Source organism: Pelodiscus sinensis, chromosome 2, assembly GCF_052426305.1.
Source record: "Pelodiscus sinensis isolate ZL-2025 chromosome 2, ASM5242630v1, whole genome shotgun sequence".
NCBI lineage: Eukaryota > Metazoa > Chordata > Testudines > Trionychidae > Pelodiscus > Pelodiscus sinensis.
Genome location: NC_143053.1, coordinates 5,166,964 through 5,182,118, shown reverse-complemented (window position 1 = coordinate 5,182,118; position 15,155 = coordinate 5,166,964). Strand labels below are relative to the sequence as shown.

The window sequence follows — 15,155 nt, the reverse complement described above, 5'->3', positions numbered from 1 at the left end:
CCCTGCCTCCTGCCCCTCCCACACACCTCAACCCCCCTGCCCTGAGCCCCTCCTGCACCCTGCCCTGCCTCCTGCCCCTCCCACACACCTCAACCCCTCTGCCCTGAGACCTTCCTGCACCCTGCCCTGCCTCCTGCCCCCCCGAACACCTCAACCCCCCTGCCCTGAGCCCCTCCTGCACCCTGCCCTGCCTCCTGCCCCTCCCACACACCTCAACCCCCCTGCCCTGAGCCCCTCCTGCACCCTGCCCTGCCTCCTGCCCCTCCCACACACCTCAACCCCCCTGCCCTGAGCCCCTCCTGCACCCTGCCCTGCCTCCTGCCCCTCCCACACACCTCAACCCCCCTGCCCTGAGCCCCTCCTGCACCCCTGCCCTGCCTCCTGCCCCCCCACACACCTCAACCCCCCTGCCCTGAGCCCCTCCTGCACCCTGCCCTGCCTCCTGCCCCTCCCACACACCTCAACCCCCCTTCCCTGAGCCCCTCCTGCCCCCTGCCCTGCCTCCTGCCCCTCCCACACACCTCAACCCCCCTTCCCTGAGCCCCTCCTGCACCCTGCCCTGCCTCCTGCCCCTCCCACACACCTCAACCCCCCTGCCCTGAGCCCCTCCTGCACCCTGCCCTGCCTCCTGCCCCTCCCACACACCTCAACCCCCCTGCCCTGAGCCCCTCCTGCTCCCTGCCCTGCCTCCTGCCCCTCCCACACACCTCAACCCCCCTGCCCTGAGCCCCTCCTGCACCCTGCCCTGCCTCCTGCCCCTCCCACACACCTCAACCCCCCTGCCCTGAGCCCCTCCTGCACCCTGCCCTGCGTCCTGCCCCTCCCACACACCTCAACCCCTCTGCCCTGAGACCTTCCTGCACCCTGCCCTGCCTCCTGCCCCCCCGAACACCTCAACCCCCCTGCCCTGAGCCCCTCCTGCACCCTGCCCTGCCTCCTGCCCCTCCCACACACCTCAACCCCCCTGCCCTGAGCCCCTCCTGCACCCTGCCCTGCGTCCTGCCCCTCCCACACACCTCAACCCCTCTGCCCTGAGACCTTCCTGCACCCTGCCCTGCCTCCTGCCCCCCCGAACACCTCAACCCCCCTGCCCTGAGCCCCTCCTGCACCCTGCCCTGCCTCCTGCCCCTCCACACACCTCAACCCCCCTGCCCTGAGCCCCTCCTGCACCCTGCCCTGCCTCCTGCTCCTCCCGCACACCTCAACCCCCCTGCCCTGAGCCCCTCCTGCACCCTGCCCTGCCTCCTGCCCCTCCACACACCTCAACCCCCCTGCCCTGAGCCCCTCCTGCACCCTGCCCTGCCTCCTGCCCCTCCCACACACCTCAACCCCCCTGCCCTGAGCCCCTCCTGCATCCTGCCCTGCCTCCTGCCCCCCCACACCTCAACCCCCTGCCCTGAGCCCCTCCTGCACCCTGCCCTGCCTCTTGCCCCTCCCGCACACCTCAACCCCCCTGCCCTGAGCCCCTCCTGCACCCTGCCCTGCCTCCTGCCCCTCCCACACACCTCAACCCCCCTTCCCTGAGCCCCTCCTGCACCCTGCCCTGCCTCCTGCCCCTCCCGCACACCTCAACCCCCCTGCCCTGAGCCCCTCCTGCACCCTGCCCTGCCTCCTGCCCCTCCCACACACCTCAACCCCCCTGCCCTGAGCCCCTCCTGCATCCTGCCCTGCCTCCTGCCCCTCCCGCACACCTCAACCTCCCTGCCCTGAGCCCCTCCTGCACCCTGCCCTGCCTCCTGCCCCTCCCGCACACCTCAACCCCCCTGCCCTGAGCCCCTCCTGCACCCTGCCCTGCCTCCTGCCCCTCCCGCACACCTCAACCCCCCTGCCCTGAGCCCCTCCTGCACCCTGCCCTGCCTCCTGCCCCCCCGAACACCTCAACCCCCCTGCCCTGAGCCCCTCCTGCACCCTGCCCTGCCTCCTGCCCCTCCCACACACCTCAACCCCCCTGCCCTGAGCCCCTCCTGCACCCTGCCCTGCCTCCTGCCCCTCCCACACACCTCAACCCCCCTGCCCTGAGCCCCTCCTGCACCCTGCCCTGCCTCCTGCCCCTCCACACACCTCAACCCCCCTGCCCTGAGCCCCTCCTGCACCCTGCCCTGCCTCCTGCCCCTCCCACACACCTCAACCCCCCTGCCCTGAGCCCCTCCTGCTCCCTGCCCTGCCTCCTGCCCCTCCCACACACCTCAACCCCCCTGCCCTGAGCCCCTCCTACACCCTGCCCTGCCTCCTGCCCCTCCCGCACACCTCAACCCCCCTGCCCTGAGCCCCTCCTGCACCCTGCCCTGCCTCCTGCCCCTCCCACACACCTCAACCCCCCTGCCCTGAGCCCCTCCTACACCCTGCCCTGCCTCCTGCCCCTCCCGCACACCTCAACCCCCCTGCCCTGAGCCCCTCCTGCACCCTGCCCTGCCTCCTGCCCCTCCCGCACACCTCAACCCCCCTGCCCTGAGCCCCTCCTGCACCCTGCCCTGCCTCCTGCATCCCCACATCCCCAAACTGCACCCCCGGCCGCAGCCGAAGTCCCACGGAATGGCGTCTGTGAGGGCAACGTTTCATTTCTGCTCTTATTAACCAGCGTGTCGACGATCCACGAGACTCTGCCGCCTATTTTCAGTCAGGCAAAGGGGCCCTTTGCTGAGCCCTGGGTCTGAATCCGGATGTCGTGTGGCGCTTTGCCGAGCCCCGAGCTCTCCCGACTCTCGGCGCGTGGCAGACCACAGCACCGCGCCCACCCACGCCTGCCACGGCCCCTGAGCCTCCGGCAAGTGGCTGACGTCCTCCCGTCCTGGTTTGAAGACTCCGTGGGCCAGACGCCACCTCGGCCTGGCACGCGGCCCTGCCCACCAGCCAGACGCCCGGGCCAGGATCCTCTGTGGTGACTCAGAGCCCTCCCCGGCTAGCAGCCCCCTCCGGACACGTCTCCAGCTCTGACTGTCTCTGTCAGTGCGGTTCCCCCCCCGGCCCGGCTCTCCTTGGAAGTCTGCTCCGGACCTTCAGTCCTCCTCTGGCTCAGCCGCCAAATGCTTTCAGGGGCTGCTGGTGAGGGGGGGCCTGGGAAGAGCCCCCCCAGCCTGGGGAAGAGCCAGGACAAGCCCCCTCTGCCCCAGGCCCCTGCCCCTGCGTCACCCCCACCCCCAACCCACGTGGGACACCTCGCTCTGGCCCCCGGGTGTGGTGAGTGCGGGGGGGGGGGAGGGAGGAAGGTATCCTGCCCCCTCCCCCCGAGCGGCGTGTCAGGACAGCAGAGCGGTGCCTCATTGCTCCGCTTTGCCCTGCCACTGCCTGTGCGGGGGGGGGGGACCCGGCCAACCCCTGCAGCTGGGGCTAGTCACCCCTGGAAATCCAGGAACTTCAGCCCCTCCGGCTGCTGGCCGGCCCCTTGCCCCTCCCGCTCCCAGCATTGGGGGGGGGGGCGTGAACCCCTCCCCACCCATTCACCCCGGAGTGTGTGGATCCCAACCTCCGCCGGGTCTCCGCTTCTCCCCTTTGCTGGCTCCCTCGAGCAGGCGGATGGGTCGGATTCCCGCCCCACCCTTTGGCCTTGTGCTACAGCCTAGCTCAGGTCGGGGGGGGGACCCATCTCCCAGGTGGGCTGTGGATCATGCTCAGTCGCTACATTCCTTCTGCTTTGTTAGCATCTCTAGGTGGGCCGGCGCCGCAACCCCACCCCCCAGCTACGACCCGGGAGCCCCGTGGCCCTGGAGAGACGGATGATTTCGTCGGGCATAAGCTTGCGTGGGCAAAAACCCACGTCGTCCATTGGCTGCTCTCCTCCCCCCTTCCCTGCGCCGGGCCTGGGAACGGGCCAGCGCCGCCCGCCGAAGGGATATCAGGCCGTGAGCAGAGGTGAGTGGTTTTCGGCACTACCGAGTCTCAGCGCCACCCCCCACCCGCCTTGGATTCAAAGCGATGACCCAGAAGGGCGTCCGCAGATTCCCCAGCCGGGCCAGAACTACCCCGCGGGAGCAAAGACCGCCCCAGACCCAGCCCTAGAAGGGCATGGCCGTGCAAGGCAGAAGTGCGTTCGGCACCAGGGTTTGATGGTGAGCTCGGGTCACATCTGCCAATGGTGCGAAGGAAAGCCAAGCGCAGGCTGTAGGAACAATCCCGTGGACTTTGCCATTCAGTGGACAGCTACTTTCCATCCTGGGCTCTCCCTGCACTTTGCAGACATCGGGGTGAATTCACTTCAGTCCCCCGTAAGCCTTCAAAGTAAACATTGTCTAGAGGGGGAAACTGAGGCACAGAGCCTCACTTTGGGAGAGCACCAGATCACCTGACGCCTACGCCCGTTTCCTTCACCCCCAGAGGGTTTGTGATCTCAATTGAAACACAGTTGGTAAAGCTGTCCTTTTCTTTTGCTGGGAGCCACTTCTTGCAGCTGGTGCGGGAAGGGAGGGATGTACCGACCAGGAGCCGGTTCCAGATTTTTGACTTCCTGGGCTGATCAGCACCAGTGTTGGCCTTGGTGTGAGTGAGAGTTTTATTTATTCAAATTTATTTATTCAAATGTATTCCATCTAGCTGTGGTGCCTAGGGGATCCTACACCAAGTGAATACTGGTGAACTCTAGTTGCACCTTCCTTGTCTCACCTCCTGGCCACCCATCCCACCGGAGTGGGACAGGCAATGGAGGAGTTGCCCACGACAGCTTTGTACCAGCTGCATTCCCTCAATTAGGGGCTTTCTCAGATGACCTGCTCGTGTGGTAGAAAGGAGCCAATCTACAGAAGAGAGCACGGCCTTTTGCCTTTAGACGTGCCTATCACTCTTTTCTTTACATGCTCCTGATGACAGCATCCAAGAATTGCTGAGAGACTTCTTTTCAGAAAAGCAAAAATGATTGAATCACAATCCACAGCGGACAACGGGACATCCATCGTTCTGACACAGGCGTCCTCCCATGCAATCGCATGGTGTTTCTCTTTATTATGTGTTGCACGAACGTGATTCCACTGATTGTATGCAGCGTGGAACAGTGTAAGGGTAAGAACGTCAGGCCGCAAACGGCACAGAAGACACCTGATGCACAAACACTGTGGCTACGTCTAGACTGGCATGATTTTCTGCAAATGCTTTTAACGGAAAAGTTTTTCCGTGAAAAACATTTGCGGAAAAGAGCGTCTAGATTGGCCCAGATGTTTTTGCGGAAAAGCATCCGTGCCAATCTAGACGCAGTTTTGCGCAAGAAAGCCCCGATTGTCATTTTCGCCATCAGGGCTTTTTTGCGCACAACAGTTCTCAGTTGTCTACACTGGCTCTTTTACGCAGAAGAGGGCTTTTTCCCGAACGGGAGCAGCATAGTATTTGCACAACAACACTGACAATCTTACATGAGATCGTCAATGTTCTTGCGCAAATTCAAGCGGCCAGTGTAGACAGCTGGCAAGATTTTCCGCAAAAGCAGGTGCTTTTGCGGGAAAACTTGCCAGTCTAGATGCAGCCTGTATGGTGAGTACATGAAAGCGTTCAGTCGTAAAGAGCAACACTAGGAGGCGAGGGAGGGAGGTTAGCTGCCTCAGGGAAGGGAGATAAAAATGGGCATTATTCGATGAAGTTTCGAAGAAATCTATGGGCTGATGCACAGATAAAAAATGGCTGTTCTTCATGGCGGGAACTGTGGAGAAAAAAGTACTCATGCCACCAGCTGTGTGATGGTGAAAAAAGCCAATGTTAGGGGAATGGAGAGAGCCAAAAGGGGGATGCACTCATGAGAAAGACCAAATCCCAGACGTTTCCTAGTATACACAATCACAATCCGTCTTAAACAGGAGTCATTTATTAAAGTGGACAGCTACAATCCCAGACACAAAGAAATAGGCTTCCACACAACTCAGGTTCTCTCTTTGTCTCCCTTGTTTACCAGGGGCCCTCCCTCAGTTTGGAACTCTACCCAACACAGGCATCTAAGGAGCAAATCTTCAATAACGGGTCTTCAATCTAGCAGAGGAAGATCTAGCATGAGTCCAGCGGAAGCTGGGTCCCTTCAGAAGGGAAAGAAGATGCACATTTTGAACAGGGAAGGTGGTTCGTCACTGGACCAGTTTCCCAAGGGTCCTGGTGGATTTGCCATCATTGGCACGTTTTAAATCAAGATGGGAGATTATTCTAAAAGATCTGCTCTAAGGATGATTGCGGGGAGGGAGGTGCTAGCCTGTGTCATCCTAGTGTGACATGGACTAGAAATGTCTGTCGGAAAGGAAATATTATAGAAACTGGCCGAGATAGAACTAGGAACCCTCTCTGCAGAGTAGCATTCTGGATCCTCCTGCCTCACCTGGCCAAACCAGTCAGCCCCGCCCAGTGCCAGGACCACGCAGAAGAAGGCCATGCATCTTCCAAGAGACAAGCCAGGGGACCACCCCAGGAAGAAGGGCAACAGAGATGCTGTTTGCATAGAGGCCTGGTGGCGAGGATGCAATGCACAGAAGGTGTCGGTCTCTCATTGGGGAAACTCGGGCAGGTTCGTCGGGGCCTCCTCCCCAAATCCGTCTCTAGGGAAGGCCCCAAGCCTCTTGCCCCATCACTGAGCAGCTGGCTTGAGCGCCGGCTTCCCCCCCACGTTGCAAAGCGAATGCTGGCAGCAAGCGGTGGTGAAAGAGGCGATGCCCAGGTTGATATTCATCTGCGGGCAGATCGGGGAGCATTTCTTGGTGATCTGCCTGTTGACGGTCCATATGCCTGGAGCATGGAGAAGGAAGAGAAAGCAGCTTAAAAAGTCTCTCCCGCGTGCTGAGATCTGATAAAGGGCTTGAGCTGATCCTCTAGGGTAGGGGTGGCCAAGATATCCGTGCATCCAGCGTGAAGAACCAGGGCAAAGTTGTGGAGCAAAAAAAAAAAACTGCCCCTTGGCCCCTTTCAAAGGAGCCCCCATCATGTTTGGGCGAACCAAAAAAAAAAAAAAGAAAAGCTCTGCCCCTTTAAGAAAACACGTTTAAAGGCTTTTTGGCCACATCAGGCTCCCGCTGGCTGACAACGTCTTGGCAGAAAATATGCAAATGAGATCACGACTCATGCAAATGAGTCCCTCATTAGCATATTTTTGGCAGAGAACACTCATAGTGGAGACGTAGCCTAGGCGACGATAGTAACTTAGTCCCTCCATTCGCCTCTCTCCACTCCTCCCGCCGGCTCTGTGCACCCCCTGCCTCCTCCAGCCAGTTGCAACAGGGCAGCAAAGGGGCTGTATTCAAACCGGGGGAAGGGTTTCTAGACGGCAGAGCTGGGACAGGACTTTCACCCCCCCACAAAGGCTGGAGTGTTTGACCCCGGGGTGCTCACGCCACCCTGCAGGTTCTCCGGCTTCCAGACACGCCCCTCCTGGGAGGGCTGCAAGTCCTAGACCCGTCCCCTGCACAAAGGCTCCCCCGTTCTCCACTCTCCGGGAGTCCCCTGCAGTGTTTTCTGTAAGCTGAGGGCTTAGGCCACCACCGAAGAGAAATCCAGGTGCCCCCCAGCTGATTAGCAGAGTGCCCACAGCTGGGACATGTTTCTATGGGTGGTGCACATCTGCACATGCCGCAGCGCATATAACAAAATTTATTCCGCCCATGGATGGAAAAATCAGCAGGAACACTGGTCGCTAGTCAGCGATCCTGGCCCCGCAGGATGGTTTGGGGTAGCCCCCCAGGATTTGCGCTTTTGGGGGCCCCATAGCAGCCCCCTCAACTATCCAATGGAGGGGTCCCATGGGATTACTTGGGGGCAGGGTGCTCGCGGGGTGCAGTGGGCCAGCAGGATGGCAGGTGGGATGAAGTGGAGCAGGCTGCCAAGCCACCCTGGTTTCCCCCCTGTGGTGAGTGCGGGGAGGAGGTGACCCCTGCTGCCCTCCTGTGCCAGCCCTCTGGGCCGCACTGCTTAGAGGAGGGGGCAGGGGGCGGGGTGAGGTCGAGGGGCGGGGCTTGAGCAAGGTGGGAGGAGCCCTGTGCCTGGGATGGGGGGGTGCCCAGGCCCCGTGCGTCCCTCCGGACAGCCCTGCCGGGCACGTACCTAGCCCTGTGTTACGAACGATCGTCAGGCAGTGCCGGTCCGCAGCCGCGCACTTGGTGAACTTCAGGCATGTCCAGTTGCTGGCCTGTTTCTCGCACGTGAAGCACCACAGCGAGGCAGCTGCGGAAGGGGAGACACGAGAGGCGTTAGCCGGGGACGGTGGAAGGGGGGGGCAGGTCTCTCCTTAGGCCCTGCCCGTGGAAGCCAAAGCACCCAGAGCCCGGAGGGAGAGGAGCTTCTAAATCCACCCACCCAGCCACTGCACCCGGCCCGTAGTAAAACCCCTCACGCCCAGGGAGCTGGGGGGAAAGGGTGCGGTGCATCATCCCACAGCAGGGTGCTCCACCCCCGTGGGGGAAGCTGAGGAGGGGGGCATGGGAGTTGGGTTCAGCCTCCAGACCTTGGGTTCCCCACCCCTGGGCTAAGGGAAGCAGGTACCTCCTCCGATGGGGGAGAACCTACAGCCAGGGCACAGGGGGTCTGCCAGGGCATCTCAGGGGCCCGTCGCCAGCTCCCACCGGCTTCCAACAGGGGATTGCAAATCAAAGAGGCTGCCACACACCACTCTACCCACAAGGGGGCACCCTCTCTGGTGAGCCACCCCCTCCACTCGCACTACGGCGCCGTGCAAGGCCTGGCACGAGGGCGGGGGGGGGGGTTAGTCTGGCACCTGTAAGTGCCGCTGTGCAATAGAAACAATAAACATCCCAGAACTTAGTCCCACCTTAACCAGCCTGAAGCCCGTTAGAGCCCCCCGCGAGCATGGAGCAAACCCCCTGAAACCCCCAAACCGGCAGGGAATGGAAGTGACACGGCCGCTGGCTGCGCCCCGGTGCCGGGAAGTCAGTCCATGGGCCAGTAGTTCCAGCAGGATTCGAATCCGCCTCCGAGGTAGAATGTGGACGCCGCAGCGCCGGGCGCTGAGCCGGCGGCTTTGCCCACGAGACACCCGCCCCCCCCGGCGGAGGCCTGTCATCCGGGCTGGGTTCGTGCTCTCCAAGCACCGAGTCCCTCCCCCCCCTCAGAAACTCCTTCTCCTTCCCCCTCCCATCCAAAAATTGTTCCCCTCTGGCCTGCGCTCTGGCACCGGAGAGTGACCAAAGGGAGCTGGCAGCAGGGTTAACCCCCCCACACCCTGCCCTGGCCCCACGGCCTCTCTCGCGTGGCCTCAGCTCAGTGTTGCTGGCCCAGCGGGCGAACACCCTCCCCCCAAATGGGCAACTTTCTGGGCCAGCAAAACCCACCAGGCCACATGGGCTGGGGGGGTGACGCATGGGGCTGGCGGGTAGGGCCCGGCTCCTAGGGGACGGGTCCCCCTCAGAAGCAGGTCCTGCCTCCAGCGGCGTGAGGGGGGCAGTGGGGTGCTGCCCCTGGTGGGGGGGGGGAGACCACAACAGAGCATCTTGGGCTTCCAGCCTGGCCAGGCTCCTTGCTCCAACCCCCCACGGCCACCTGCCGCCACGAGGCCTCTCCAGGGCCCCTCCCCGGGCCAGGGGGGCAGAACAAAGCAATTTCACCTGGCTGTGCGCACAGGACGGCGGCCAGCAAGACAGCAAGGGCGGCCTTCATCTCCCCCGGCTCTCGGCAGCGTCTCCCAGGCAGGCTGCTCCGCTCTGCCAGGCTCGGGTGCCGTGACTCGGGAGCCAGCAATTTTGAAGGCTGGGTCCCCGGCAGGCTGGCTTGGGAGGGGCGGGAGGCCCGTGGGAGGCAGCTCTGTCTCGCCCTGCCGTGGGGCGTGACGGGTCCCCTGGGGAGGGCAAGAGATGGGCGGCTCCCGGTCCCCACCCTTCTGCCAGGCAGGATCAGCAGCAACCAGGGCCAGCTCCGGGGCGTGGGGCGTGGGGGGCTCGTATTAGCATTACAAAGGAGAACTGGTGGAGCCCCCCGCCCAGGAATCTGGCAAGCCGTGGGCCCCTCCCTGGGGCCCTGCTCAGAGGCAAGGCCTCCCCCCCCTCCCCCCGAGCCCCACCTCTGGGGCTGACAAACAGGAGCTTTTGGGAAAAGGCCGAGGGAAGGCGGCCGTCGTGCGGGAAAAGGCCCCACCGCAGTCCCAAAGCATGCAACGGACAAACGCCCCTCCCCCCCGCGCCCTACGTTGGGCAGCCGCCCGTGCCTCAGTTTCCCACCTGGCCGCATGAAGGTCTGAGGAACAAATGGCCCCTTCAACATGCCCCCCGCCCTTCCCCGCGCTGCACCCCACTTCCTTCTCCCCACTGCTCCCTGCCACGGCCCCCTCTCCCTCTCTTCTCCCCACTGCTCCCTGCCATGGCCCCCTCTCCCCCTCTTCTCCCCACTGCTCCCTGCCATGGCCCCCTCTCCCCCTCTTCTCCCCACTGCTCCCTGCCCCCCCCCCTCTTCTCCCCACTGCTCCCTGCCACGGCCCCCTCTCCCTCTCTTCTCCCCACTGCTCCCTGCCACGGCCCCCTCTTCCCCCCACTATATGTGTGTGGTGTGTGTGAATGTGTGTCTCTGTGTGGGTCTGTGTGTGTGTGTGTGTCTGTGAGGTATGTGTGGTTGTGTGGGTCTGTGTGTGCATGTGCACGTATGTGTGTGCATAGTGGGTGTGTGTGTGTGTGTGTGTGTGTGTGTGTGTGTGTGTGTGTGTGTGTGTGTGTCTGTGTGCATTCAGACCCTGCTCACACAGCATGTCTCTGGGGTCAGGACACACCTGGCTGGACATTTGCAGGCGCACTCCTGAGTAGATCATTGCCAGTGCGGTTAGAGCTGGTGACTGCGTAGAAAGACGTGACTCAAGCCCTGTGTTGCTGGCAATTTAATTGGTAAGCAATACAGGAGGAGTTGAGAGCAGCCGTCAACTACCTGAAGGGGGGCTCCAAAGAGGCTGGAGAGAGGCTGTTCTCAGTGGGGGCAGATGCAGAACAAGGAGCAATGGGCTCAAGTTGCAGCGGGGGAGGGCTAGGTTGGATATTGGGAAAAACTCTTTCCCTAGGCGGGTGGGGAAGCGCTGGGATCGGTCCCTAGGGAGGGGGTGGCGTCTCCATCCCTGGAGGGTTTGAAGTTCCAGCTGGACAAAGCCCTGGCTGGGATGATGGAGTCGGGGTTGGTCCTGCTTCGACGTGGTGACTCCCGAGGTCCCTTCCCGCCTTCGGATTCCCAGAATTAGACCCAAACGGCGAAGGGTGCGGGGAAGGGCTGCGACATACAAGCAAAGTGACCGGGGCTCGGGCAGGCACGAGGCCGGCGAATGCTCAGGGGAGAGCAGGTTCCCAGCGCGTCTATTCCAGACCGTCTCTTTCTAACATTGGTTCAGGCCGCTGATGCAGGGCGGGGCGGGGGGGGAGGGACAATTGCCCCAGCACCTGGTGATTCAAAAGGACCTGGGGTTCCCAGCTACTGAGCTGCTACTGAGCTGGCACCTGTCGCCCCAGGCCCTTGAAACTGCAGCTGGAGCGCTGCGTGGGGCACTCCAGCTGGCTTTGAGGGCGGGGCGGGGCGGGACATGCCGCGGGCGGGGCAGTGCTGAGGGATGGCTGCCCCTGACCCCGCCCCTTTCACCTGAGGCCCCGCCCTTTCCACCCGAGGCCCCGCCCCTTCCAGGAGCATGCCCCGCCTCCCTCCATCTTGCCCTAGAGCAGTGGTTCCCAAACTTTTTGGCATCACGCCTCCCCTTTTTGATTTTTAAAAAACTCTCACCCCCTCCCCCAAATAGCAGCAAAACTTGTGGAGCAAAAAAAAAAGAGGGACTGAACAGGGCAGCAAAACTTGATGGGGGGGAAGCTGGGTCACCTCACGCACCCCCTGGAATTTCTTCACGCCCCCCAGTTTGGGAACCCATGTCCTCGGGCCTGGGGAAGCTGTTGGCTCCCCTGCATTGGTCTTCTTTGGATTATAAATGCTCAGCTCCAGGAAGAGGTCGATCCGGCTGTACAAGCTTTGCTGCACAGCCAGGGCCGCTGGAAGTGTGACCCGGCCACGCCCCAGTTGGAGAAGCGTGGGGTTAGTTATGTGTGTGCTGCATTGGGGGCAGGCCTGCGGTCCCTTACCCATGAGGGGCTCCCGCTGGTCCTACCCCACTGGCGCATGGACCCCTTGTGCATCCGATTAGGTACCTCCGAGATTTCCCAGCCTATTGCAATGGGTCATATTGAGTGAGAACCCTCCCAAGAGCCGGCTGCCCGTCAATGTACCATCCCCAGCCCCGGATTCGTAGTCGCCGGAGGAACAGGAGGAGCAAGGCTGACCCCAGGACAAACGGGGGCAGACCGGGTGGGGTATCGGGCAGTCATGCTCTGGATTCTGCAGCAAGAACAATTCCACCACTCAGCAGGGAGTCTGGGAAGTAATCCCATGATACAGAATTGCACCACCAGGGAGGAGTAGTTAGCCCGGATTAAAACCGGTTTCAGCGAGTGACTATTATACACCTCGGCTGTAGCAAGGGTTTGGCCGCAGCCCCACGTGGCGTTAGGTGAAGCAAGCAGGAGCAAAGCAGGCAAAGTTGTTGACTCGAGTCCCACAACTTGAACTCGAGTCCGACTTAAGTTGCCTAGGCGACTCGACTTGCGGGTTCATTGTTTAGAACATAACATAAGAACATAAGAACGGCCGTATTGGGTCAGACCAAAGGTCCATCTAGCCCAGTATCCTGTCTGCCGACAGTGGCCAGCACCAGGTGCCCCAGAGAGGGTGGACCGAAGACAATGATCAAGCGATTTGTCTCCTGCCATCCCTCTCCAGCCTCTGACAAACAGAGGCCAAGGACACCATTTTATCCCCTGGCTAATAGCCTTTTATGGACCTAACCTCCATGAAATTATCTAGTTTCTTTTTAAATTCTATTATAGTCCTAGCCTTCACAGCCTCCTCTGGCAAGGAGTTCCACAGGTTGACTACACGCTGTGTGAAGAACTTTCTTTTATTAGTTTTAAACCTGCTACCCATTAATTTCATTTGGTGTCCTCTAGTTCTTCTATTATGGGAACTAATAAATAACTTTTCTTTATCGGCTCTCTCCACACCACTCATGATTTTATAGACCTCTATCATATCCCCCTCAGTCTCCTCTTTTCTAAACTGAAAAGTCCCAGTCTCTTTAACCTCTCCTCATATGGGACCCGTTCCAAACCCCTAATAATTTTAGTTGCCCTTTTCTGAACCTTTTCGAAGGCCAAAATGTCTTTTTTGAGGTGAGGAGACCACATCTGTACACAGTATTCCAGATGTGGGTGTACTATAGTTTTATACAGAGGCAGTAAGATATTCTGGGTCTTATTTTCTATCCCTTTCTTAATAGTTCCTAGGATCCCATTTGCCTTTTTGACCGCTGCTGCACACTGCGTGGAAGTTTGTGACTTGAGACTTGCTCATTTTGTTAAATCGACTTGGTGAAAAAAATTGTCCACAAATGCCGATATGGATGGCTTGCACAAAAGCGACTTGACATTTTTAAAATTAAGACTTGAGATTCGACTTGGGACTTGACTCGAAAGTGACTTTAGGGACTCGAGACTCGGCTTGGACGTGACAATGACGACTTGAAGACAGCTCTGAATGCAGGCCCTGCAGAGCTGCCCTGACATGGACGCATGATGGGTGGAACAGCCGCAAAAGAAGAGTCCCTCTTAATGGAGCCGTGTCGGAGGGGTGGGAGGTTTCCTGTGGGGTTCCACAGGGAGCAGTTCTGGGTTTGGGATTGTTTAACTTTAGCGGCCTGGATGCAGGAGCAGAGAGCAGACAAAGCCCCCTAGCAGATGATACAAAGCTGGTGGGATGGGGGGGAGAACCAATTTCCCTGTAAGCTGAGTGCTTGGGGGTCCCTCAAGAGAGATTCAAGTGCTACCAAGCTGATGAGCACCCACAGCCGGCAGCTTGTGTTTCTACTGGTGGTGCACATCCGCACATGTCAGATTAACAAAATTTATTCTGCACATGAATGGAGACCAATAGAGGGTGCATTGGAGGGGGGCAAACGCTATGGAGGACAGCGCGGCAGGTCAGCGAGATCTGGTTAAATTGCAGAATTGGGTTCTAGAAAAAAAAAGAAATTCAGCAAAGCCAAAGGGAAGAGGCTGCAGTTAGGGAAGAAAACGCAAATGCACAAACTGGGGGACACTGGCTCGGCCGAGGCTGGGAGCCGGGGAGGGTCCCCACCTCCATGTGAGCATAGGCAGCCCGGGAGGTGACAGCCGCTCTGTTCGGCGCTGCATTGGCCTCAGCCGGAGACCTGCGTCCACTCTGGGCACCCGCGTCGGGCCAGGCTGTGGACCGGGCTGGGACCCAGAGGCCAGCGACAAAGGTGACCGAAGGGGAATGCAGCCAGATGAGCAACGGCTGAAGGGCCTGGGTGCGGGGGCAGCAGGTTTGCAGACATTACGGTGATGCCCAGAATGCCCAGAGCCCAAATCCTTCTCCCACCCAAACTCCCCCCACCCACCTGCCTAAGATCTGGGAGGAGGTTTGGGTGGGGGAGGGGTGCAGGCTCTGGGAGGGGGTTTGGGTGGGGGAGGGATGCAGGCTCTGGGAAGGGGCTTGGGTGGGGGAGGGGTGCAGGCTCTGGGAGGGAGTTTGGGTGGGGGAGGGGTGCAGGCTCTGGGAGGGGGTTTGGGTGGGGGAGGGATGCAGGCTCTGGGAGGGGGTTTGGGTGGGGGAGGGATGCAGGCTCTGGGAAGGGGCTTGGGTGGGGGAGGGATGCAGGCTCTGGGAGGGGGTTTGGGTGGGGGAGGGATGCAGGCTCTGGGAAGGGGCTTGGGTGGGGGGGGAGGGGGTGGGTGGGGGAGGGGTGCAGGCTCTGGGAGGGGGTTTGGGTGGGGGAGGGATGCAGGCTCTGGGAAGGGGCTTGGGTGGGGGAGGGATGCAGGCTCTGGGAGGGGGTTTGGGTGGGGGAGGGGTGCAGGCTCTGGGAGGGGGTTTGGGTGGGGGAGGGATGCAGGCTCTGGGAGGGGGTTTGGGTGGGGGAGGGGTGCAGGCTCTGGGAGGGAGTTTGGGTGGCGGAGGGATGCAGGCTCTGGGAGGGGGTTTGGGTGCGGGAGGGGTGCAGGCTCTGGGAGGGGGTTTGGGTGGGGGCGGGGTGCAGGCCTCAGTGAGCTGCTGGGCTGTCCACTGTCACTGCCCATGCTCCTGGGGCCCCCCTCAAGTCCATGAAGTTGCCTCCCCCATGCCGGGTGTATCTGCTATCATGTGTGTCTCCAATGCCAAGTTCTCTT

General features: G+C 61.0%; 1 protein-coding gene across 1 annotated transcript; it reads right to left on the bottom strand.

Annotated features, from left to right (window-relative positions):
• Positions 1-5,766: 5,766 nt before the first annotated feature.
• LOC102460129 (lymphocyte antigen 6 family member E) lies at positions 5,767-9,668 on the bottom strand. Its single transcript, XM_075920007.2, has 3 exons — positions 9,510-9,668; positions 7,993-8,112; positions 5,767-6,684 (listed from the first exon to the last, which is right to left on the bottom strand). The coding sequence occupies exons 1-3, from the start codon at positions 9,559-9,561 to the stop codon at positions 6,527-6,529; spliced, it is 330 nt and encodes a 109-aa protein (XP_075776122.1). The 5' UTR covers positions 9,562-9,668; the 3' UTR covers positions 5,767-6,526.
• Positions 9,669-15,155: the final 5,487 nt, after the last annotated feature.